The sequence below is a fragment of the Vulpes lagopus genome, chromosome 1 (genome assembly GCF_018345385.1).
Source record: "Vulpes lagopus strain Blue_001 chromosome 1, ASM1834538v1, whole genome shotgun sequence".
Lineage (NCBI taxonomy): Eukaryota > Metazoa > Chordata > Mammalia > Carnivora > Canidae > Vulpes > Vulpes lagopus.
Window position 1 is genome coordinate 37,418,724 of NC_054824.1, and position 26,431 is coordinate 37,445,154.

Sequence of the window (26,431 nt, forward strand, 5' to 3'; positions counted from 1 at the left end):
TGGCTGTGGATTGGTGTTTTTTCTACTTGGTCATTTTCGGCAAGTGGCAGCCCTAATATCCAGGTGGTCATCTACAAGCAATGATTTTGATCACTTTGCCTTAATAGATTCTTTGAATTTTCTGGTAAACTATCACCTGGATTTTTGTTTATGAAGACTAGCCTCTGAATAAGAGGAGATTGGAAAGCAGTTAGAATATATTTGTGGATGAAAGATTCATGATGGCTAATTAGGGGAATCAAATGGTTGGAGGTTAAATGTCCAGCCTTTGGAAATTGACATTTTTAAAGCCTTCCATAGAGAGGAAACCTTTAACTGGTTAGTGAAACAACGCATGTACAGTTTTATTCTTCAGCTTATTAAAATCTATTAAATAGAAATAGAAAACTTTGAGGCTTAAAGAAGTCATAACTTCTTCAGCCTTCCTAATCCCCACCTCTGTAATCATTGTCATCATTTTGTTGCTAATGCCTCCTTGTTCAGTCTGCTTTTATTTTTTTAAGATTTACTTATTTGAGAGAGAGAGAATGTGCATGCATTGGGGGAAGGGAAAGAGGGAGAAGGTGAAAATCCTCAAGCAGACTCCCTGTTGAGTGTGGAGCTGCACCTGGGAGCTGGATCTCACAACTCTGAATTATGATCTGAACCAAACCAAGAGCCCCATGCTCAAGGGCCTGAGCCACCCAAGCCACCCCAGGTTGCTTCTTTTTTTAACAATGTATTTTTGACTCCATGCCATGTATATACGAATCTATCACATTTTAACCAGTTTATTTAATCAACTCCCAACTACTAGGCATTTGGATTATTTCTCATTTTTTGATATTATCATCGCTCTTGCACATACATCTTTTTAAAATTTATGGGATTCTTGGAAATACTGGGTAAAAGGATTCTTCAATGCTTAAATTTTTGATAATGGCTAACTTAGGCTTCTGAAAGCTTTGTGTCAGGTTGCATTAACAGTGTAAGACTATTTCATTATACTGTAATCAGGACTGGGTTTTAAATTAAGTTTAAAGTATAAAAGTCAAGAAGATGTACAATTTGTTTTTTTTTTAAGATTTTATTTATTTTTTTTAGATTTTATTTTATTATTTACTCATGAGACACACACACACACACAGAGGCAGAGACACAGGCGGAGGGAGAAGCAGGCTCCAAGTCTGATGTGGGACTCGATCCCGGGACTCCAGGATCACGCCCTGGGCCAAAGGCAGGCACTAAACTGCTGAGCAGGGATCCCTGGGTGGCGCAGCGGTTTGGCGCCTGCCTTTGGCCCAGGGCGCGATCCTGGAGATCCAGGATCGAATCCCACGTCAGGCTCCCGGTGCGTGGAGCCTGCTTCTCCCTCTGCCTGTGTCTCTGCCTCTCTCTCTCTCTCTCTCTGTGACTATCATAAATAAAAAAAAAAAAATTTAAAATAAAATAAACTGCTGAGCCACCCAGGGATCCCAAGATGTACAATTTGCATGTGAATTCCCCCCCCCCCCCCCCCCGCTTCATAGCTATTTCTTGATATACTTTCTTTACCTGTCTTCCAAGACATCAAGCTATTCTGGTTTTCCTCCTATTTTCCTGGCTACTCCTTGTCAGTCATTTTTGTGGTTCCTCCTCCTTGAGCACTGTGCTCAAGCCCAAGTAAACGCACACGCACACGCACACGCGCGCACACACACACACACAGACAAACAATTCCCAAATCCCATCTTTAGGCCTCTATCTCCTGGGACCACTCCAAATATTAACTCTGTAGCAGTCTGGGTCCAATCAGGAGATAGAAATCACACTGTAGATATTTAACATAAGAATAATTATATTGGAGTACCTGGCTGTCTGAGTTGGTATAGTATGCAATTCTTGATCTTGGGGTTGTGAGTTCATGCCCCATATTAGGGGCAGAGGTTACTTAAAAATAAACAAATATTTCACTCTAAGAAAAAGAACAAGTGTAATAAAAGAGTAACATATAAAGAAACTATATACAGTAACTTATGGCTGAGGGAGAGTACCTAAGTAAGAAAATCAAAAGGGGTTCAGATCTCAAATGCAGAAGGCTTTCAGAGAGTATAGGCTATATAACAGGGGGCTTGCAGAGAGAACAGCAGCTCTATGTGGACCTCCTGGGCCACAGGCAGGCTGCACACAAGACTTATAGAAGGATCAACTTCTTGGTGTGCAGACCTTCTGGCCCAGAGGCCAGGCAGGAATCTTGGTTTCCCTGTCTAGTAAGTTGTAGGTGGGTTATGGCTGAGCCAAGGTTGCAAGGTCCCAGAGGGATCACTTTCCAGGCTTATGGCTGGGGTAGGCTCTACCAGATGTTCTCATACCTACAAGCCTGACATTTTGCCTGCAACCCCCTTCTACTACCTCCTCTATGTAGGAAATTGCCAGAAACCTCTCCCTCCTGCAATGTTCTCCTGCAACCTCTACTGAGAAAGGTTAACATAGTGAGCAATTTAAAAGAGAACTGTTTAAAGGAATTCTGTTGTTTCAGACAGCATATGTTGAAGGGTGAATTAAGTCCTGTCTGAGAAGCATTAAGCTGATAACTGACACATCTCAAACTTCACAAGCTCCAGCTCCACTTGCTGTTGTTTGAACAACTATGCATAGTCTCCCCTTAGGTCCTTTGTATTAACTTTTCCTTTGAATTTACTTATCCCTGAAATTAGTTTGCTTGAGAACAAGCCTGACTACACAATAGTCCTTCCATTTTCCAAAAGAAAAGTGCAAATTTCTCACATCACATTTCAAACTATGGATCACTGCCCTGGAATGTGTAAACACACACACACACACACACACACACAAAACAACCTTTGTAGTAAAGAGGATATATCAAAATATTGGTTTTAGGAAGACCTTTTGAAAGAGTAATCAAGGTATTTTTGTCCATTGACAGATGACTGGATATCAAAATGTGGTATATACTAATAGTAGAGATAGCCAGTCTTAAAAAGGAAGGCAGACAGGGGCCTGGGTGGCTCAGTCCATTGAGCGTCTGACTCTTGATTATGGCTCAGGTCATGATCCCAGAGTCCTGGGATCCAGCCCCAAGATTGGCTGGGCACTTGGCAGGGAGTTGGCTTGAGGATTCTCTCTGTCCCTCTCCCTATCCTTCTGCCCCCCAAGCCCCTGATCTCTCTCAAATAAATGAATAAGAAAGAAAGAAAGAAAGAAAGAAAGAAAGAAAGAAAGAAAGAAAGAAAGAAAAAAGGCTGACATATGCTACAATATAGATAAACCTTGAGGACAGTATCTTAAGTGAAATAAGCCAGTCACAAAAGGACAAATATTACATCATTCCACTTACATGAGGTACCGGGTGTAGTCAAATTCACAGAGACAGAGGGAGACTGGGTGGCTCAGTGGTTGGGGGTCTGCCTTCCGCTCAGGGGGTGATCCCAGTGTCCTGGGGTCCAGTCATGCATCCGGCTCCCCACAGAGAGCCTGCTTCTCCCTCTGCCTATGTCTGCCTCTCTCTGTGTGTCTCTCATGAATAGATAAATAAAATTGAAAATAAATAAATAAAATGTAAGTGCCATTTTTCGATGGGCTTTGGAGAACCAATGGATAAAACTCAACGGATAATAATTTCTACACATTTTTTTAAAAGATTTTATTTATTTATTCATGAGAGACACAGAGAGAGAGAGGCAGAGACACAGGCAGAGGCAGAAGCAGGCTCCACGTAGGGAGCCCGACGCGGGACTCAATCCGGGGTCTCCAGGATAACGCCCTGGGCCGAAGGCAGGCGTTCAAACGCTGAGCCACCCAGGGATCCCCGAATTTCTACACAATTTAAAACTGAATGTGCTTTAACAAGGTCAAATAAAACGAAATATTTATTTCAATTGCCCTCATTTTATTCCCACCTTGTAAGAACTGAACATTTTCAATTTCATTAATTTAAAAAGTATCCCGGGCAGCCCCGGGTAGCTCAGCGGTTTAGCGCCACCTTGGGTCCAGGGCGTGATCCTGGAGACCGGAAATCAAGTCCCACATCTGCTCTTCTCAGAGAGCCTGCTTCTCCCTCTGCCTGTGTCTCTGCCTCTCTCTTTCTCTGTGTCTCTCATGAATAAATAAATAATATTTTTAAAAAAATATCCTTACGTAAACTTACATTTAAAAAGCTTCTCTGTCGGGACGCCTGGGTGGCTCAGCGGTTGAGCGCCTGCCTTCCGCCGGGGTGGGATCCTGGAGTCTGGGGATCGCGTCCCACATTGGGCTCCTTGCATGGACGCTGCTTCTCCCTCCGCCTGTGTCCCTGCCCCTCTCTCTCTCTGTGTCTCTCACGAATAAATACATAAATAATTTTTTTAATAAAATATTTTTAAAAAATAAAAGTAAAATAAAAAGTTTCTCAGTCGACTTCCTTGTGCGAGACAGGCCGTGGTTTCTCTCAAAATTCTTCCAGGTGGTGTGCCGGCGCATCTGCCACGCTTGCAAGCTCCGGAGAGGGTTTTCCGCGGCCCCCCGGTGGCGCCTAGCGCGCGCCCGCCGGCGACGTCGCGTGCACTGCAGGGTGAGAAAGTTAGCGTCTCCAAGGCCCCGCGGAGGGCCCGCCCCGCAGCGGCCGGGGGCGTGGCCCCTCGTGACCTGCCAGCTTGCGAGTCGGCTCCCACGCCGCCGTCCCTGCGTTCCCGCCACTTACTTAAGTTTCATTTTCCGCGGCGACTGCGGACTCCTCCTCCCGTAGCCTTTTCCCAAAACCAGTTTCCTTTCTTTACCACGAGCAGAGAGCGCCGGCCATGGACCCCCGGCGCAGAAGGGCCACGCGGAGCGCCTCGAAGGTGGGTGCCGCCGCCCCCGAGGTTTTGGCGCACGCAGTGAAGGGGCCCCGGGCGGAGCTCAGCGAACCTTCCGCCGCCCCTCGGGCCGCCCGGCCCCCAACACAGAGGTGCGGCCCCGCGGGGGCAGCCGGATCCCGGCGGAAGAAGAGCGCCGTCGGTTCCCCGGAGGGACGGCAGGTGCGCGCGCGGGGTGCCCGCGCCAGGAAGGCGCCCCCGGCCGCTGACGAGGTGGAGGGGCAGCGGGTTCCGGCGGCGACGCAGGAGCCTCCCGCGGCCCCGCGGCCGCCCCTTCCCAGGACTAGATCTCGCCGCGAGGGGGGCGAGCGCAGCTCTCGGGAGCCGAGAGCGGTGTCGGAGCCCGCGGAGGGCCTCGGCCTCGGCCCGCTGCTTCCAGCCTCGAGCTTCAGGCAGGAGAGGCCGGCGCCCGGCGCCTGGAAGCCCCGAGCGGTGCTGGAAAGGTTGAGGCTGAGGCGCCAGGAAATCTCAGAGGCGGCGGAGGTTGTGAACAGGGTCGTGGACTACCTGTCGCGGAGGCTGCAGAGCTACGAGTCGGAATTCAGAGGTGTCTCGCTGCTGCGCACCGGGAGCTACTACGAGCACGTGAAGGTGAGCCGCCCGGCGCCCCTCTCCCCTCTCCCCGCGGCTCGCGCGGTCCCTCGCTTCCCTTCCCGAGGAACTCGGACTCTTGTTCTTTCGTGGCCTGTGACGTAGGACCCCCTAAAAAGAGAAACAGTCGTTCGTTTTATCCATCTGTACATCCAAAGAACACACAGCTAACCAGTATCGGTTGCCAACTACTATCGAGACCCTACTATTGGGGGAATTCAAGTGTATGGATTCATTCGTGCAAGCCGATTTGTATTGAGTTTCTGTTAACGGTGCTATACTTGGTGTTCCCTAGTCAAATTCTGACTTGGATAATTAGTGCGAAAAGATTCGACAAAATTACTTTATCCAGAAACATTTTTCTTTTATTTTTTAAGATTTTATTATTTTTTTTTTTTTATGAAAGACACACAGAGAGAAAGGCAGAGACAGGCAGAAGGAGAAGTAGGCTCCAGGCCGGGAGCCTGACGTGGGACTCGATACTGAGACCGCGGATCACGCCTTGAGCCAGGGCAGGTGCCCAACCGCTGAGCCACCCAGGCGTCCCCAGAAACATTTTTCCTATGGGAAAAACTCTAGAGGAAGAACATCTTCAATCGCTCCCCCCAGCCCCTGCAGGCTTCCTCTCTCCCCAGTTTCTTAGACAAATGTCATGAGAATCTCACAGTGAGTGATCAAAAAAAAAAAAGAAAATTAAGAAAAAAACTACAGGGATCCCTGGGTGGCGCAGCGGTTTGGCGCCTGCCTTTGGCCCAGGGCGCGATCCTGGAGACCCGGGATCGAATCCCACATCGGGCTCCCGGTGCATGGAGCCTGCTTCTTCCTCTGCCTGTGTCTCTGCCTCTCTCTCTCTGTGACTATCATAAATAAATAAAAAATTAAAAAAAAAAAAACAAAACAAAAAAAAACTACAGATCCGAAAAAGCGTACCTCCTAAATACGCACATAAAGTGATTGTTTAAGGGTATGTCTTCCACAGCTCCATTTGTTTGGGTGTGGCTGAGTTACTAAAGTCTTTATTCTAGGGATCCCTGGGTGGCTCAGTGGTGTGGCGCCTGCTTTCGGCCCGCGGCCTGATCCTGGAGTCCTGGGATTGAGTCCCACATCGGGCTCCCTGCATGGAGCCTGCGTCGCCCTCTGCCTCTGTGTGTGTGTGTCTCTTTCATGAATAAATAAAATCTAAAAAAAAAATGAAGTCTTTATTCCAGTGTGAATTGAAGATTTAGGAGCAACTTCCTGACTAGAGTTTCTTTCCTGACCAGTGGTAGTTTCTTGTGTTTGTTTTTTTAAGATTTGATTTATTCCTTTGAGAGAGAGAGGGAAAGCAAGCACACAATCAGGGGTAGCGGGGAGAAGGAGAAGCAGGTGACAACCTGCGAGCAGGTCTCCAGCCTAGGGCCCTGAGATTACTACCTGAGATGAGGGGAGGGGCTTAACCATCTGAGCCATCCACTCCCCCCCACCCCCACCACCAGTGGCAGATTTCGTTAGTTGTGTTTTCACCTAGTCTGTCAGTTTTTCTGTGCTGGGCTGTGCACCTCCAGTAGATCTGTGTAAAATCTTGGGTGTAGCATGAACAGAAACAGAGGCTGATAGCATTTAGATAATCGTAATTTATTTTAGAGTTACATATTGGCTTTATTGAATTAACTGCTATCCTTCAGAAATAAATGATTGTTAAACTCTAGATTTAGGGTTTTAGGATTATAAACTCTAAGGATAGCAGGCCAAATATTATGCATCTTTGTATCTCTAAGCCTTAACACATAGCAAGCCTTTGAGTGAATGAATGAATTCAAGAAGAAAGGAAGAGTGACTTCTCTCAAGCCCTCTGCCTTTTTAGGGTAGTAGATTCAGATTTCATTCCCATGATAAGCATTTAACCTGGTAGCTTTCAGTGCAAATTAAACCTTTAAACGTTTCATATATTTTTTTGTCTTGGCTCGCTGCCTAGATTGTAAACTCCATTGTCAGCAGAATGTTTTACATAAATAGTAGCCTCAACAGCAGCCCATTTCATTGGTATAAACTCAGTAATTTTTGTTTATTGTCAAAGAGACAGTGTATGTATCAGTGTTTGAATCTTAAACTCCTTTAGCACTGAAAACTGACTATACAGTTCCATCTGAAGTTTTTAAAAAGCCAGATGAGCAAAACTTTCATTAAATTGTCTTTTTTTAAAGGATTTTATTTTTTTTATTCATGAGAGAGGCAGAGACACACAGGTAGCCCGATGTGGGACTTGATCCCAGGACCCCCAGATCACAACCTGAGCTAAAGGCAGATGCTTAACCTCTAAGCCACCCAGGTGTCCCTAGGTCATCTGTCTTAAGTATGATTCTTATTACATAAATATCAATCAGTTCAATTATATGGAAGAAACAATAAGATGTTTGAAGAAGTTTCCAATTAGAACCAGTCTCCTTTTTTTAAGTTCGCTCTACATCCAATGTGGGGCTTGAACTCAGGACCCTGAGATCAAGAGTGACATGCTCTACCAACTGAGCCAGGCCAGGTGCCCTGGAAACAGTCTCCTTTTCAATTTTATTTAGTTTTTGAAAATTTTATTTATTTGTTCATGAGAGAGAGACAGGCGGAGGGAGAAGCAGGCTCCATGCAGGAAGCCTGATGTGGGACTCCATCCTGGGTCTCCAGGATCAGGCCCTGGACTGAAGGCGGCGCTAAACTGCTGAGCTACTGGGGCTGCCCTTATTTTTTATTTTTAAAAAGGTTTTACTTATATAAGTAATCTCTATACCCAAAGTGGGGTTTGAATTATAACCCTGAGATCAAGAGTTGTGTGCTCTTTTGACTGAGACGGTCAGGTGCCCTCTTTTTAAAAATCATACGCTGATGGATGAAATTGAATGAAATTTGTTTTACCTAAAACAGGTATTGATTTTTAAAACTGATACATGTTCATTGTAGAGTTGATTCACTGTCTAGTTCCAGCAGTTAATCCTCTAGAAAGCTCCCACAGCTCCCCCCACCCTTTTCTCAGCCTTTCCCATATTCACCCCTCTTCCATGTTTGATGGCCCTGGAAAATTAGGGAAAGCATATAGATGAGCAATATTATTCCTGTTTATTTTATTCACTGTTGTCATTTTGGTATATTTTCTTCTATTATGCATACACATGGACTTCAAAATTAGATTCCAAAGTCTTTGTAAATGATAAAAAGGATAGACACAAAATACATCTCTCAGTAATTTATTTACTTGGTTCCATATTGACACATTTTTTATTCATATATTTTTTACCTTCACCTATTGTCAGGCTCTAGGTGAAAATTTGGAAGCTTTCTTATAGAAAATCTCTGTATAATTGCCATTCCATAATGTTCTCTTTGTCTCTTTGCAATTCACCAATTATATAGCTTGGGCTGATTGAAAGGTTATATAGACATCAAGTAATTGTAGTGGTTTTAGCCATTAGTACATTAACCAATAAAGAAAAATAAACTACAGCCACACGCAACAACGTGAATGAATCTTACAAACGAATCTTACAAACGTAATGTTAAACAAAAACAAAGGAAATAAAGGAATACATAGAGCCCATGTAACAAGGCAGGAAAAAGAAACAAAATGCATAATATCAGAAAGGGATTAATAAAACTTACTTATGCAATTGACTTGATTTTTGTATAAACTATTGGAAATATGGTTGACCTTTGAACAACACAAAGACTGGGGCACCAGCCCTTCTCCACCCATACGGTAGAAAATCTGCATATAACTTTTGACTCCGCAAAACCTTAACTACTAAGAGCCTTGACTGGCTTTTTGATGAACAGTAAGTAGCACATACTTTGTCTCTTATATGTATTATATACTGCATTTTACAATAAAGTAAGAAGAGAAAAGAAAATATTATGAAATTATAAGGAAGATACATTTATAATATTTTACTGTTTAAAAAAAAAACAACCATAGATAAGTGGACCCGCCCAATTCAAATCTGTGTTGTTCAACTGTTATCAGTGAATTTAGGAGGATTGCTGGATACAAAGTCAGTAAACAAAAATCAGAGTACTTTGGGATCCCTGGGTGGCTCAGCGGTTGAGTGCCTGCCTTCGGGCCCTGGACATGATCCTGGAGTCCTGGGATCGAGTCCTGCATCAGCTCCCTGCATGGAGCCTGCTTCTCCCTCTGTGTCTCTGCCTCTCTCTCTCTCTCTCTGTCTCTCATGAAGAAAAAAGAAAGAAAGAAAGAAAGAAAGAAAGAAAGAAAGAAAGAAAGAAAGAAAGAGAGAAAGAGAGAAAGAAAGAAAGGCCACAAACTGGGAGAAGTTACTCTCCATAAGTATATTTGACAGAGGACTAGTACAAATCAATAAGAAAAAGACAAACCGGGATCCCTGGGTGGCGCAGCGGTTTGGCGCCTGCCTTTGGCCCAGGGCGCGGTCCTGGAGACCCGGGATCGAATCCCACGTCGGGCTCCCGGTGCATGGAGCCTGCTTCTCCCTCTGCCTGTGTCTCTGCCTCTCTCTCTCTCTGTGACTATCATAAATAAATTAAAAAAAAAAAAAAAAAAAAAAAAAAAAAAGACAAACCAATTTGAAACTGGGCAAAAGACTTGAATAGATGCTTTAGTATATAATCCAAATAACAAACATGTGTTCAACATCATTCATCACCAGGAAAATGTAAATTAAAATCATGATCAGATTCTTCCACACATCTGTCCAGTTGAATGGCTAAAATTTTAAAATTCCATCTTGGAGAAGATATGAATCAACTGAAACTTGATGAAGAGAGGATAGGTTGGTATAACCTCTTTAGCAAATTGACCCTTTCTTCTAAAGTTAAAGATATGCTTATCTAGTGGTCCAGCAGTTCTACTCATTTCTACTCAAATGCTCATGTCCACCAAAAGGCATATAGAAGAGTGCTCAGTACAGCTTTATAATAGTTAAAAACTGGAAGTGACCCAAATACTCAACAACAGAGTAAGTAAATGTATTCTGATCTATTCTATTAATCCAGTAGAATACTGCATTAGATGAAAAAAAAAAACAATATGCATAACAATGTGGATGAGTCTCACAAACATTATATTAAAGTCAGATGTAATAGAGTATATTTTATATGATTTAGTTTGTATGGTGTTTCCAAACAGGTGAGCCTAATCTATGATGTTAGAAGTCAGAATAGGAGCAACTCTTGGTGAAAAGTGGGAGGGAGTGGGAATGAGAGAACCTTCTGTGTCCTAGGGATGAGAATAGGGCAGTACCCACTAAGCTCACAGTTCCTATGGGGATTGAGCCATTTTTTTTTCTGGAATAAATCCTCCTTGGATTGTTGCAGCCTTTGGTTAATATACAGATCTGAAAAAGTTGGATTGACTATTCCTGCCCATGTGCTTGTTGGTTTTGTGGGAGAGTGGATTTTCAGAGGTTCTTACTTCATTCCCACTGATGTCACTCCCAAGTGTTTGACTCTCATAGTATGCCATAGTCAGCTCAGGCTGCCATAACAAAAACACTATAACTGGGTGGCATAAACAATACAAATCTATTTTCTGAGTTCTGGAGGCTGGAAGTCCAAGATCAGAGTGCCAGCATGGTTAGGTGTGGGTGAGGACTCTTCCTGGCTTGTAGACAGCTATCTTCTCCCTGTATCCTCACTTTATTCCTCAGTGTGTGGGCGAAGAGAAAGGGATCTCCTTTCTCATTCTCTTCCTCTCCCTCAATCTCCCATCCCACCAGTCCTATCAGATTAGCACCCTACCCTCAGATCTCATTTAACTTTTTAAAAGCCCTGTCTCCAAGTACAGGGCTTTTTTTTTTTCTTTCTTTCTTTTTTTTAAGACATAGAAAGAGAGCACAGGAACAAGGAACAAATTTTGGGGTTAGGACTTCAATATACGGATTTTAGGAGGACACAATTCAATATACAGCACAGTACATCTCAATTTGGACTAGCTACATTTTCTACCATTGGTAGACATATATGGCTACTACGTACCCTGTTGAACAGTACAGTTCAGTAGCTGTACTTGAAGCATGCTCCTAATGAAAGATTTTTGGTATTTTTAATATAGGAAACGTAATCTTTTATTATAATTGCTGATTCATTTGTAAGGATAAAAATGATTCTTCGGAGCTCCTAAAATGCTATGGCTCAAAGACACTAATGTAGTGCATGATTTGGGACTCATACTTACTTGGGTGACCAGCAACTATAACAAGATAGCCTTTGCTCAACTAGCCAGCATGTGACTACACACATTTTTTTTAGACTGCTGTGGCAGGAGGGTGGCTTCAGTGTGTATCTTGTGACATAAAAGATAGCACCTTAAAGATTTTTAATTTTATTAAGCTTTAATTTTAAATTAAGAAAAAAAACTGATACAGGTTTTAAAAGCTTGCATGATACCATTTTAAATTGTTCTAAATCATAAAAATAATGCTTACTTTTGATTTAAAAAAAAAGAGTGTGGAACCTATAAACCAAAACAAAAATACTCTCCTAGTTCCATTCATCCCACTCCCAGAGGCTATAAATATTAGGAATCTTGCTTTTCAAAATAGAATTTTAAGTGGAAATTTTTTTTAAAGATTTATTTATTTATTTATTCATTCATTCATTCATTCATTCATTCAGAGAGAGAGGCAGAGACACAGGCAGAGGAAGAAGCAGGCTCCATGCAGGAAGCCCTACATGGGTCTCCATCCCAGGTCTCCAGGATCACACCCCAGGCTGCAGGCGGCGCTAAACCGCTGCGCCACCAGGGCTGCCCTTAAGTGGAAATTTTAAGAAAAAAATGCACTTGCTTGGAAAATATTCACAAGCAAACATTCATCCTATTTTTACTATTTCTTAGATTTCTGCTCCTAATGAATTTGATATTATGTTCAAACTGGAGGTCCCCAGAATTCAGCTAGAAGAATATTGCAAGACTGGGGCTTATTACTTTGTGAAGTTCAAAAGAAATCCTAAAGGAAATCCTCTGAGTCAGTTTTTAGAAGATGAAAAATTATCAGCTTCTAAGATGCTGTCCAAGTTTAGGAAGATCATTAAGGAAGAAATTAAAAACATTCAAGGTAAGATTTTTGACTTTTGATTCTTAAAGTTTTAATCATACCTATTAATTGCTAATGTACACTCCTCTTATGGTTTGTAAGTGGAGCATTTCAAACTCAAGTTGTTCAAGGGTCACCTGTATTTAAAGTGTACAACATGCTGTTTTGATATACATAGTGAAGTGATCACCACAGTCAAGCAAATTAACATACCTTCTTATGTAGTTGCCTTTTTTGTGTGTGTGGTGAGAGTACCTAAAATCTACTCTCTTAGCTCATTTCCAGTATTTAGTGTAGTAATGTTAATGACAGTCATCATACCATACATTGGATCTCTATACTTACTCATTCTACAGAACTGTAACTCTGTACCCTTTGACTCTCTCCCCATTTCCCTTACCTCCCCACCCTCTGAGAACCCACCATCCTACCCTCTGCTTCTTTGTAGTCTGCTTTTTTAGATTCCACATAAAAGTGATGTCATGCAGTATTTGCCTATGTCTAGCTTGTTTCACTTAGTATAATGTCCATGTTGTCACAAATGACAGGATTTTCTTCTTTGTTAAGAGTGAATGACACACCATTGTGTGTATGTACCACAATTTCTGTAACCATTCATCCATCCATTGATACTTTGGTTGTTTCATGTCTTGGCTGTTGTGAATGCTATAGTGAAATAGTGAACGTGGATTGCTCCCTGTTTTCCTGCCCACTGCCTCTGTGGTGGCATAGGCACACGCCCTGTGTTGGACTATTGCTGTGGGCTTCTCAATTGCCTGTTTCCTCCCTGCCACTCATCTGGTCTTTTCTGCAGGCTTCCCTCCATACTGCCATCCATAAATTTAAGTGAAAATTTAATCACAATACTCCTGAAGCCCAGAGTCTTCAGGGGCTCCTCATCATTTATGCCAGACAGAATTTTGACAATGCTTCCCCATGGTAGGTATTGATAAATACTGGTTAAATAGAAATAGAAAAACACTTTCTACGTTAGAACTCATTTTCACCTTACACTTAGGACTTTATAGATCTCCAATTACAGACATTATTTTTGCTATATTTTCAAAGAAAATTGGATTGGGATCCCTGGGTGGCGCAGCGGTTTGGCGCCTGCCTTTGGCCCAGGGCGCGATCCTGGAGACCTGGGATCGAATCCCACATCAGGCTCCCGGTGCATGGAGCCTGCTTCTCCCTCTGCCTGTGTCTCTGCCTCTCTCTCTTTCTCTCTGTATGACTATCATAAAAAAAAAAAAATTTATTAAAAAAAAACAAAGAAAATTGGATTGATAAATGCTGTCTTCTCTTTTATATGTTTAAACAGCTATAGACATCATTATGGAGAAGAAGAAGAGGGGGAGCCCTGCTATAACACTTCTTATTAGAAAACCTAAAGAAATATCGGTGGATATAATCCTGGCTTTGGAGTCAAAAAGCAGCTGGCCTGCTAGCACCCAGGAAGGACTGCCCATCAGTCATTGGCTTGGAACAAAAGTGAAAACCAATCTAAGACGACAGCCATTTTACCTGGTACCCAAGCATGCAAAGGAAGGAAATTATTTTCAAGGTATTTTGAATGTGAAGGTTAACTTACATAAGAGTTGTCTTTTTTTTTTAAGTAAGCTCTATGCCCACATGAGGCTTAAACTCACTACCCCAACATCAAGAGTCACATGCTCTAACCACTGAGCCAGCCAGGCACCCCAAGGGTGTTATGTACTAGGGCAATAATAAGTGCTATTGGCACTTCAAGAGCTATCAGGCTGAATAGACTATAAGATGGGAATTTGGTGAGGAATGGAATTGAAAAAGTGGTAGTAGTAATATCAAATACTCAGCTTTAGAATGTCTTCTAACCCCCATTTTTTAAATGTTATTTTTTGGTTGTTTTCAAGAGAGAAAAGCAGTACTGGCCTTGGAGTCAGACTGCCTGGGATCTGAATCCTGAAGATTCTTCTTTTAGGAGATGTGCGATTTTAGGCTAGTTAACCAAGCCTCTCTAAACCTGTTTGCTCACCTCTATACTGTTTTAATGAAAGTTTCTGGGGCAGGGAGGTTGCAGGGGAGGAGGAGGCACCTCAATGGCTCAGTCGGTTGAGTGGCTGACTTGGTTTGCCTCAGGGCTCAGGACTGATCTCGGGTCCTAGGATTGGACTCTGCGCTCAGTGGGGAGTCTTCTTGAGGATTCTCTTTCTCTCTCTCTCTCCTCCCTTTGTCCCTCTCCCCTGCACTTGCCACATGCACATGCGGTCTCTCCCTCCATCCCTCTCTCAAATGAATAAATTTTAAAAAGAAAATAGAAAAAAAGGTTGGGAAAATAAAAATGAGACAGTGTATGTAAAATCCCTAGTTCGATACAAGGCAGTTACTATTAATGTTATCATTAGAGCCTAGAGTCTCATTCCTAGCCATACTCTTTTTCTTTCCTTCTTCTTCCCCTTCCACTGCTCCCCACACAGCTAACAGACCTTTGCAGCCTCAGCTACAGTTGGTCTTCTTACTTGTGTACTTTGGCCTGATGGTAAGGACAGGTTTTCAGATGGTGCTCTTGGATAACATTCAAGTTCTGAGTTAGTCTACAGATAAAACAGTTAAAATCAGCTTAGCTGATTTTTTTTTCTCTTATAAGTTAAGGACTTTTGGCACTTAGTTGGATTCCAGAGATATTGGAAGAGACCATGAAATGTATGAACCAAGTTACAAATTAGTATTGCTGAGCAAATCCTGGAATTAGTCAATCATGCTTAGTTTGATGGCTTGTGTTTTGTAGACTCATCATAACTTTTAATTGCATATATAGAGGAGTTCTTTTCTGCAAGAAAAGCAGTTTGTATGAGGGAATTACATGTATCATTATTCATAATTTTAGAAAAGGAGCATAGCTTTCTGCAAAGAGGGGTTGCCACCCCTGAATAATTTCTGGAATGGCTGCCCCAAAGAAAATCTCTCTGTTTGTGATGCAGAAATCTTAACAGGACGTATACCACCCTCTGGCTGGTCTAGTACTGACTACCTTGCACAAGATTGGGAGGCACGTCAGATTAGAGATGCAGGAGTCCTTCAGAGGCCCTGTGGCTATGCAAAGGCCAGTGTGATTGGGTCTTGAATTAAGATGAAAGTGGAGGCTGCTGATGGGTGCACAGCTGACCTTTCTCCTCTGTTACCCTTGGCTGTTCTCCTATCATTCCAGGTTATATCTGTGTTCAGGCAAGGGAACCCCCACCCTGAATCTCTGTATCCAACTGACTGAAGAGAGGGGCATATCAGCAATAAAAACACCTGCACTGGATTGTGGGCATGTATAACACCTATTTTAGTCTATTTCCAAACATTTTACTATAAATTTTCTGGTCTCACAAGCTATATTTTTAAAAATAGAATTCATTTGATTTGTTTTAAAGTTTTATTCATAAGAGACGAGAGAGAGAGAGGAGAGAGGGAGAGAGAGAGAGGCAGAGAGACACAGGCAGAGGGAGAAGCAGGCTCCATGCAGTGAGCCCGACGTGGGACTGGGTCTCCAGGATCATGCCCTGGGCCAACGGCAGGGCTAAACCACTGAGCCACCAGGACTGCCCTCATTTGATCTTTAATTAAAAATTAAAAAAAAAATCAAAGTATCAAGCTTAAATCCACATTTCTACAGGTGGTTAAGCTACCCAACTCAAAATAGTTAGATTTGTTTCATTATGGTTTTAAATTTTAGATGTTGGATTTTCTTTTTTTGTTGTTAATGTTTTATTTATTTGAGAGAGAGTGAGGAAAGAGCACAAGCAGAGGGAGCTGCAGAGGGAGAAGGAGAAGCAGGTCCCCACTGAGCAGGAAGCAGAACCCTGCACTTGATCCCAGAACCCAGGATCATGACCTGAGCTAAAGGCAGACACTTAACCAACTGAGCTACCCAGATGCCCCAGATCTTGCATTTTAAATTTTGATTTAATTCTGTTTTATACATCTATAAGGCATTCACATGGTTCCAACGTCAAAGCTACAGAAAAAGGAATTCTTAGAGAAGCACAGCTTCCATTCACGTTCACTCTTCATTCTTCTCTCCTTCCCTGATCAGAAACTCTCCTAAATGTTTTTGGTTTACCTTTCTTATCAGTAAATGCATATATGTATATATTCATACGCTATCTCCTTTTTTTTTTAAAGATTTTATTTATTTATTCATGATAGTCACACAGAGAGAGACACAGAGGCAGAGACACAGGCAGAGGGAGAAGCAGGCTCCATGCAGGGAGCCCGACATGGGACTTGATCCTGGGTCTCCAGGATGGCGCCCCGGCCAAAGGCAGGCGCCAAACTGCTGCGCCACCCAGGGATCCCGCTATCTCCTTTTAATATAAAAAGTACACCTTCCTTTTTTGAGTTTAGTAAGATATCTTGAATAAGGAACTATGATTCTATATAGAGGTAGCATCCATTCCTTTTTTCAGTCTGTCTTTACAGCGAGTCAAGGAGTAAACCCATGTGTAATTTTGCTAGAAATTACCCAAATTGCCTCCATAAGGATCACACAATTTTCAATCTCAGAGCAATATATAAGAGTACTTATTTCACCCTCAACCTCATCAACAGTACTTGTTAAACTTTGGAATTTTTGCCAATAATCCAAAGAGTGAGAAATGATCATGTGGTTTTTTTAAAATAAACTTTTAGGGGATCCCTGGGTGGCACAGCGGTTTGGCGCCTGCCTTTGGCCCAGGGCGCGATCCTGGAGACCCGGGATCGAATCCCACGTCGGGCTCCCGGTGCATGGAGCCTGCTTCTCCCTCTGCCTGTGTCTCTGCCTCTCTCTCTCTCTGTGTGACTATCATAAATAAAATAAAATAAAAATTAAAAAAAAAACTTTTAACTTTGAAATAGTTTTAGATTTGCAGAAAAATTGAAAAGATAGTACAGAGTTCCCATATACTTCATACCTATTTCCTTTTTTTTTTGTAAAGATTTTATTTGAGAGACAGGGAGCACAGGAGCAGGGAGGAGGGGCAGAAGGAGACTGAGAAGAAGGCTCTCCCAGCAGGGACCCAATGTGGGGCTCAATTCCAGGACCCTGGAATCATAACCTGAGTCAAAGGCAGATGCTTAACCAACTAAGCCACCCAGATGTTCCCTCTTTCCTTATTATTAACATCTTTTTTTTTAATTTTTTTTTTTTTTTTATTTGTGATAGTCACAGAGAGCGAGAGAGAGAGGCAGAGACACAGGCAGAAGGAGAAGCAGGCTCCATGCACTGGGAGCCCGACGCAGGATTCGATCCCGGATCTCCAGGATCGCGCCCTGGGCCAAAGGCAGGCGCCAAACCGCTGCACCACCCAGGGATCCCATATTTATTAATGAGGGAGAGAGAGAGGCAGAGACACAGGCAGGGGGAGAAGCAGGCTCCACACAGGAGCCCCACGTGGGACTAAACCGCTGAGCCACCAGGGCTGCCCAATAAAATCTTAAAAAAAAAAAAGATTGGGGATCCCTGGGTGGCGCAGCAGTTTAGCGCCTGCCTTTGGCCCAGGGCGCGATCCTGGAGACCCGGGATCGAATCCCATGTCGGGCTCCCGGTGCATGGAGCCTGCTTCTCCCTCTGCCTATGTCTCTGCTTCTCTCTCTCTCTCTCTCTCTGTGACTATCATAAATAAATAAAAATTTTTAAAAAGATTTATTTATTTAATTTAGAGAGAGTGGGCGGTAGAGGGAGAGAGAATCTCAAGCAGACTCCCCCACTGAGTGCAGAGCCCAGTGTGGGTTTCAGTCCCACGACCCCAGGAGATCATGTCCTGACCCGGAATCATGAGTTGGACACTTAACTGACTGAGCCACTGTTCTGCACAAAAGATTCACAATGGCCATGTTTCAATTTTGAAAAGGAAAGAAAGCTTTTTTATAGAAACCTAACAGAAACAGGAGAGGAAAAGAATCTACACATAGATGAAGGTAATAGTAGGCAATAAATGAGAATAAGGCAAAGTTACATCAAGTCAGGTACTTAAAACATCCAACCTCATCAGCTGGGGAATCCCTGTGAAAACAGCCAGCTGGAGTCCTGACAGAGACCTGGGTAGAGCATCCTCCCCTCAGGTGAGACATGCCAACAGACCATCCCCATAAGGGCCATATTTATAGGATAAGTAACAGGGTTTGAAATTAAACATTTGTTCGCCTATGTACAGTTTGGAGTGAGCTGCATTTCCATGTTACCATGTTTCTGTATTTTCAGGGAACCTGGGCTAAGTGTGTCTGCCTCCCTTCCTAGGATTCCATTCTGGGGGGCCAGCCCAGCCTGGAGCAGGAGAGGATGTGAGACAAGATGGTAGCTCTTCACATCCAGAACAGAAGGGCCAGTTCTGACCTGGAAGCAGATAATATATTTTAAACAATTAGGCTCCCGAGGTTATTCATATAGCACGAGTCTCAGAAACAACATTATTTAGCCAGTGTATATGCAGGTCACTTATGTGGGACAAATCACAAAAACATCCATCCACATAGAATAGCCACCCAGGCACCTTCAAATCACTTGATTTATTTTTTTTTTAATTTTTAAAAAATTAGGGGATCCCTGGGTGGCATAGCGGTTTGGCGCCTGCCTTTGGCCCAGGGTGTGATCCTGGAGACCCGGGATCGAATCCCACGTCAGGCTCCTGGTGCATGGAGCCTGCTTCTCCCTCTGCCTGTGTCTCTCTCTCTCTCTCTCTTTCTCTCTGTGACTATCATAAATAAATAAAAAAAAATTAATTTTAAAAAAATTAAAGCTCAGCGGTTTAGCGCCACCTTCCACCCAGGGCATGAGCCTGGAGTCCCAGGATCAAGTCCCACATCAGACTCCCTGTGAGGAGCCTGCTTCTCCCTCTGCCTATGTCTCTGCCTCTTTGTGTGTGTGTCTCATGAATAAATAAAAAGATTTATAAAAATAAATAAAAAGATTTTAGTTATAAAAATAAAAAGATTTATTTCTTCATGAGAGACACACACAGAGAGGCAGAGACATAGGCAGAGGGAGAAACTCCCTGTGGAGAGACTGATGTGGGATTTGATCCCAGGACCCCAGGATCACTACCTGAGCCAAAGGCAGGTGCTCTACAACTGAGCCCCTCAGGTGCCCCCAAATCACTTGTTTTAATATGTAATTACATTATTTATTTATTTCTTTTGGTCTGTCTCTCCCTAGAAATCTCCCAGAGTCATATTTAAATGAAGGGAATCAACTTCAGTGTTTATTGTGTTGTTTTATCTGAATATTTTTGGTAAAGTGCTTTTCTATTTTTCTTTTGGAAATTAAGAAGAAACATGGCGGTTGTCCTTTTCTCACATTGAAAAGGACCTTTTAAAAAGTCATGGGCAGTCTAAAACATGCTGTGAAAGTGATGGAGTAAAATGTTGCAGGTAACTTCCTTACTTTGTTATTCTTTTTTCCTTTCTTTGTTAAATGGTGGATTATCTATGGAACATTTAATTACTTTTTTAAGATTTTATTTATTAGAGAAAGAGCATGCCCACACAAGTGAGAGGAAGTATACAGGGAGAGGTAGAGGCAGACTCCCCACTGAGCAGGGCACTAGATACAGGGTTCCATCCTAGGACCCTGGATCATGACCTGAGGCAGATGCTTAATTGACTGAGCCACCCAGGTGCCCCTGGAATTTTCTTTATTGACTTCATAGCTCTAACCTGAAGATGATCATTGCTGAGTTGAGTCCTGGGGGCAGTGTATGGCTGGACTGACCCTGGAGTATTATCTAGAGGGTGAGCATGAAATCAGGGAAGCCAGATCCAAGGGCCCAAGAAAGTAGTGTTGTTAGAAGGCAAGGCCAGAGAGCATATCCCTGAACCTAGATCAGATAGTTGTAAAATGTATGACAAAGCAAGAGAATAGGAACACTCACCAGTGGCTATCCACAACAATTGGATGTGTCTTGGTATTCGGTTGCTTCAGGGTAATGACTACTAATGTCACAGGGTGGGAGGAGTCCAAAAGATCACTCTTATTGGATACTGGTGCCTTCTAGGTGGTTTGTTTGTGTTGAAGGCCAGGGACTGACTAGCTAAACTTGAAACAACACTAAGAGATGGGAAATTATTTTCCTTGTTAGCATACACACCATAAAGAATGGAGATTAAAAAGAAATCATTCATTTGAATTTCTAAAAGTTGTCCAGTAAGATGTTCACAGAAATTAAAAGGTCAAAACAAGAATGCCCAATATGTAGGCATGGAGGTTCTTCAGGGCTACATATGTAGGCTTTGAAACAAGCATTAAGAAAAATATATTTCTGGGATCCCTGGGTGGCGCAGCGGTTTAGCGCCTGCCTTTGGCCCAGGGCGCGATCCTGGAGACCCAGGATCGAATCCCACGTCAGGCTCCCGGTGCATGGAGCCTGCTTCTCCCTCTGCCTGTGTCTCTGCCTCTCTCTCTCTCTCTGTGACTATCATAAATAAATAAAAATTAAAAAAAAAGAAAAATATATTTCTGATAAGGCTAAATAGTTTTATAAACATTACATTTTGTCAACTATGAAATAACTGGGTGAATGATTAAATATTTGCAAAACCATTTTGTAAAAAATAAAATGAGATTTCCCTAGGTGCTAAATGACTGAATGAATAATATGGATACCTGCCAGTTTCAAATAGTTGAATTCATCCTGATAGAATAAAATATTTAAGCTACAAATAGGGAAGAGGGAAGAATAAAATGTTCCTGAAACTTAAAGGTATATATTTGAAAACATAATCAAGTGTTAGGATGACCCTATGATTATGTTCTTTATTGTGTTTTATGTTTATATATAGTATCTGTATTGTTAATTGTACCTTTATATGTTTTTCCTGTAAGATGCCTAAAGCTTTTTGTGGAATGAAGCAGGTATTAAATAAATAAAAATAAGTGGTTTTCTTTTTTATTCAACAGGAAAGATTGCTTAAAACTAATGAAGTATCTTTTAGAACAATTGAAAACAAAGTTTGGAAACCGAAAGGAACTGGATAAATTCTGCTCTTACCATGTAAAAACTGCTTTCTTTCATGTCTGTACCCAGGACCCACAAGATAGTCAATGGCAAGCCAAAGACTTAGAGCTCTGCTTTGATAACTGCGTGACATACTTTCTTCACTGCCTCAAGAAAGAACAACTCAAGCATTATTTTATTCCCGAATTCAATCTATTTTCTCGGGACCAAATTGACAAAATAAGTAAAGAATTTCTATTACAGCAAATTGAATATGAAAGAAACAATGGATTTCCAGTTTTTTATGAATTTTGAAGTTATATTTTAAAAAGAATCAAGAATTAGAGTAACTTTATTATAATTGGAATGTTTGAAATTTGTCACTTAGTGATCAATTACAATGAATGTAAATAATGATTTAGCTCTCAGTTGTCTTAATAAACCCTAATCAGTATAAAAGGATTGATCACCTTAGGAAAGAGATTAGTCAAGGAATAAGGAGTATTTAAAATCTAAAAGCTTTACCAGTTTGGAATGAAAAGAAGGACAAGGGGTGCCTGGCTGGCTCAGTTGGTAGAGTATGTGACTCTTGATCTCAGGGTTGTAAGTTTGAGCCCCATGTTGGGTAGAGAGATTACTTACAAATAAGATTAAAGAAAAAGACAAAATACATATCACCTGAATTAAATTCATCAAGCACTTATTGAACACCATTTCTCACCTAGCACAAAGTGTGGAAGGTTACAAGAGGCAATTTTAGAAATGATCTTTGCCTCCAAGAAACTGGTAGGCTTTGTTCAATGTTCAAATATATTTGGAACTAATATCCTGTCCTATATGTTACAATAGGCAAGAAGGAAATGATAAATTCTACATCATCTTCACATATTTCAGGAAATCTATAATGTCATAGTAAAATATGGAATAATGCATGTGACCAAATATCATATAACTTATTTTCTTTTATTATTTCTTTTTTTTATGTCTTTTATTATTTCTATTTTTAGTAACACTTTCATATGTATTCCTGAAAAGACAATACATGCATATGGTACAACACTTAAAGAAACAGGGATGGCATCACCCCATCTCCTCTGCGCTCAGCCAGCATTCAGCTTAGGGGCAGCTGCTGTTCGTTAACTTTTTCCTATTCATATTTTGTACATTTTCTTACTGGCTATTTTATTGTTTTCTCGTCTTTAGAAATTCTTCATATATTTTGGATATTTATGCCTTGTTAGTTGTCTGCATAATGAATAAATTCTGTTTTGTGGAGTATCTTTACCATTTTTGGTGTCTTTTAGTAAACAAGGTTTTAAATTTTAATGTGGTTGGGCCCCTGGGTGGCTCAGTGGTTGAGCGTCTGCCTTTGGCTCAGGTCGTGATCCGGGGGTTCTGGGATCCAGTCCTTCATCCAGCTCACCACAGGGGGGCTGCTTCTCTCTCTGCTCTCTCTCTCTGCATCTCTCATGAATAAATAAATAAAATCTGGGCAGCCCAGGTGGCTCAGCGGTTTGGCACCGCCTTCGACCTGGGGCCTGATCCTGGAGACCCCGGGATTGAGTTCCGCATCGGGCTCCCTGCATGGAGCCTGCTTCTCCCTTTGCCTGGGTCTCTGCCCCTTTCTCTCTGTGTCTTGCATGAATAAGTAAATAAAATCTTTAAAATAAATAGATAAGGGCAGCCCCGTTGGCTCAGCGGTTCAGCGCCACCTACAGCTCAGGGTGTGATCCTGGAGACCCGGGACCTAGCCCACGTCGGGCTCCCTGCATGGAGCCTGCTTCTCCCTCTGCCTGTGTCTCTGCCTCTCTCTCTCTCTCTCTCTCTCTCTCTCCCTCCCTCCTCTCTGTGTATTCTCATGAATAAATAAATAAGATCTTTAAAAAAATAAATAAAAATTTTGGCGTGGTTAAATTTATCAGTCTTCTCCTTTGTGGTTTTTGCATTTTATATATCTTGTTTAACAACTTAAACATACTAAGAGAAAAGTTAGACATTTGGAGAAGAGTTTTGGGGGCCATGAATGCTAAATAATAGAAAACTAGACAAAAACCAACCAAACAACTCCAAACTTCTTTTAATTCCAGGAGGAAAACAAATGTGTGCAAGAAAAGTCTGATTTAAGAATATTGCTTAGCTGCATTTATATATGAAGTCAAAGTAATATAACCATTGACTAAGAGTTATTATTAATTGGGATGCCTGGGTGGCTCAATGGTTGAGTGTCTGCCTTTGGCTCAGGTCGTGATCCTGGGGTCCTGGATGGAGTCCCGCATTGGGTTTCCTGCAGAGAGCCTGCTTCTCCCTCTGCCTATGTCTCTGCCTCTCTCTGTGTCTCTCATGAATAAGTTAATAAAATCTCTAAAAAGTTATGATTAAGTATTTTGGGGAGGGTAAGGAAACAGGCTAGGTGCTTATAGGGTGACAGTTGGGTAGAGGGATTGGATTTTCTACGGTTTCCTATTGCTGCATAACAAGTTACCACAAACTTAGTGGCTTAAAACAACACACATTTATTTTCTCAGTGTGTATGGGTCAAGGTTCTGGGCATGGCTCTGCCCGGGGTCTCACAAGGCTACCATCAAGGTGTCAGCTGGTGCTGCAGTCTCATCTGAGGCTTGACCGAGAAGGATCCCCACCTTTGTTGGCAGTATTTAGCTCCATATATTTGTAAGGCTGAGGACTTCAATTTCTTTCTGTCAGCCAGAGGTTGTCCTTAGCTGCTAGGAACTGCTTTGGGTTCCTTGCCCTGGAAGCCCACCCAACATGACAGGTTACCTTTAGAGCCCAAGGGAGGGAGAGACTAGCAAGAGGCTGTGCCACAGTCTTATTTAACATAATTGCATACACATAATCATGTGTATTGCATCTCCTTTACCATTTTAATTGGTTGGAAGCGAGTCAGAGGTCCCATGCACATTCCAGGGGAGGGGAATCACTCAGGAGTGTTATGCCAGTTTAGCCAACTATACAGTTAAAGGAAAAATGGTTCTCATAAGACCAGCCTCACTTCTGACACCAATTGTAGTTTCAGGAGATTCCCAAAAGCACTCTTAGGTTTGATAATTCACTGGAAAGACTCAGAACTCACTGAAACAGTTACACTGTTACAGGTTAAAATTAGCCAAGGGAAAAGCACACACAGCAGAGTCCAGGAGGATACCAAACAGAGCTTCTGTTCTCCCTTCCCCGTGGAGTCATGGGTGCATTATTCTCTTGGCATCAGTGTTTAACAACACACCTGGAATACTGCCAACCCGGGAAGTTCATCTGAGCCTCAGTGTCCAGAATTTTTATTGGAGCTCAGTGGTTGACTCCTCCATGTCTAACCTCAGAGTCTAATAACTCTGGAGTCATGATCCAAAGCTCCACCATAAATCACTTTGTTAGACTTTCTGGCATGTTCCAAGGGCGTAGTAGATTACCTGCCAGAAATCAATGGCAAAGGCAAGACTTCTCTTTCCCCCTCTCCCTGCTCATGTGTGTGCTCTCTCTCTCTCTCTCTCTCTCTCTCTCAAATAAATAAATCTTCAGGGACACCTAGGTTGCTCAGTGGTTGGGCATCTGCCTTTGATTTAGATCCTGATCCAGGGGTCTTGGGATCAAGTCCTGCATCTGGCTCCCTATGGGGAGCCTGCTTCTCTCTCTGCCTATGTCTCTGCCTCTCTTTCTGTGTCTCTCATGAATGAACAAATAAAATCTTTAAAAATCAATCTTTTCAAAAGGAAATGGCTAAAAGAAAAAAGTCTTGGTGATGAAAAATAAAGGGGAGAAGGACTGAGGACTATTTTTCAAAAATAAGCCATGTAAGGTTTCCATTGGCCTTCTGGGTTGGTCTGAGCCCCAGTAGTGGCAGAGATAGAGACCAAGGCTAATGCTTGAATGTGGGCCAGAGTGGCTGCCCAGTGCTCCAGGCCCAGGGCCCCATTCCTACTCAGTCTCTGTGGAGATCTCAGCAGAAATCAGGCTCTGATCAAGCCCCCTCTCTGAAATCTTGCCAAGGCACCCCATGCGGCTCCAATAAGAAAGCCCATCATTTTAAGGTGTGTCTGGCTGGCTCAGTCAGAAGAGCATGTGACTCTTGGTCTTATGGTCATGAGTTCGAATCCCATGTTGGGTGTAAAAATTACTTGAATAAAAGAGACTTTAAAAAAAAGCCCATCGTTTTGAAGATTGTGGCCTGTACTGTAGAGATCCTGTCTGTCCACACACATCAAAGAAGCATAAGGATTGTTTTTCTCTTGGAGAAAGAAAACAACTGACTTAGCAAGGAGCCTGCTGGGGAGAACCTCTTCAAGATATGTAGTAGGATCAATGTCACCCCCACCACCACTCTTGTGCTGTACCCACTAAGTGTTGAGTCCAACTCTAGGGAAGAAGACCTGGACACCAGAAACTTAGAAATGTCTGAAAAAGTCAGGTGATGCTCCAGCCCAGCTGGAGACCTTGGCTCTGCCTCCACCTTCACCCCAGACTGCCAGTCTGTCTTGCTTTGGTTTTGAGGGGCTGCTGAGGTCAGAAGACTTGGCCAGACTCTCACCTGTGGTGTGTTCAAACTTAACTGAAGTCCTCAGGTCCCTTTGAAGCCCTGGCCCCAGGTACAAATCCCAAGAATCCCCCCACTAGCTGTGACAGAGAAACCAAAGAAGGTGCTGGAGATCCTGAAATCAGAGCTGGATGAATGGACTGTGGCCATGAATGCTGAATTTGAAGCTGCTGAGCAGCCTGATGTTGTGGTTAAATGAGATGGCATGGGGTGTACCTGGCTATACTCTCCCCTACCCTGTACATAGCCCCTCCTCCCTGTGGAGAAGACACTCGGCATCCCCTCCCCTGGCCTTGTTACCTGTACAAGTGCCATTGCTACAGGCCTGTCCTCCTCTGAGGGCTTGTGTAGCGGTAACAGCGATCTCAGGAAATGGGGCTCGCTGGGCTTGGCCACACACCGCCCTCCAGCGGCTAGTGTGCCCCCAACAGCCTCTCCCAGAGGAGCCTTGCCGCTTTCCAGTTGGGCCTAGGGAGTAGGAGTTACTGGCACAGGCAGGGGAGGTGAAAGGGCTGGGAT

The 26,431-nt window shown here is 42.8% G+C and overlaps 1 protein-coding gene across 1 annotated transcript; it reads left to right on the forward strand.

Moving 5' to 3' along the window:
- The first annotated feature begins 4,681 nt into the window (after positions 1-4,681).
- CGAS (cyclic GMP-AMP synthase) lies at positions 4,682-22,640 on the forward strand. Its single transcript, XM_041731967.1, has 5 exons — positions 4,682-5,402; positions 12,232-12,451; positions 13,752-13,994; positions 19,702-19,804; positions 21,330-22,640. Exons 1-5 carry the CDS (start codon positions 4,755-4,757, stop codon positions 21,679-21,681), a joined length of 1,566 nt encoding a protein of 521 aa, XP_041587901.1. The 5' UTR covers positions 4,682-4,754; the 3' UTR covers positions 21,682-22,640.
- The last annotated feature ends 3,791 nt before the right edge of the window (positions 22,641-26,431 follow it).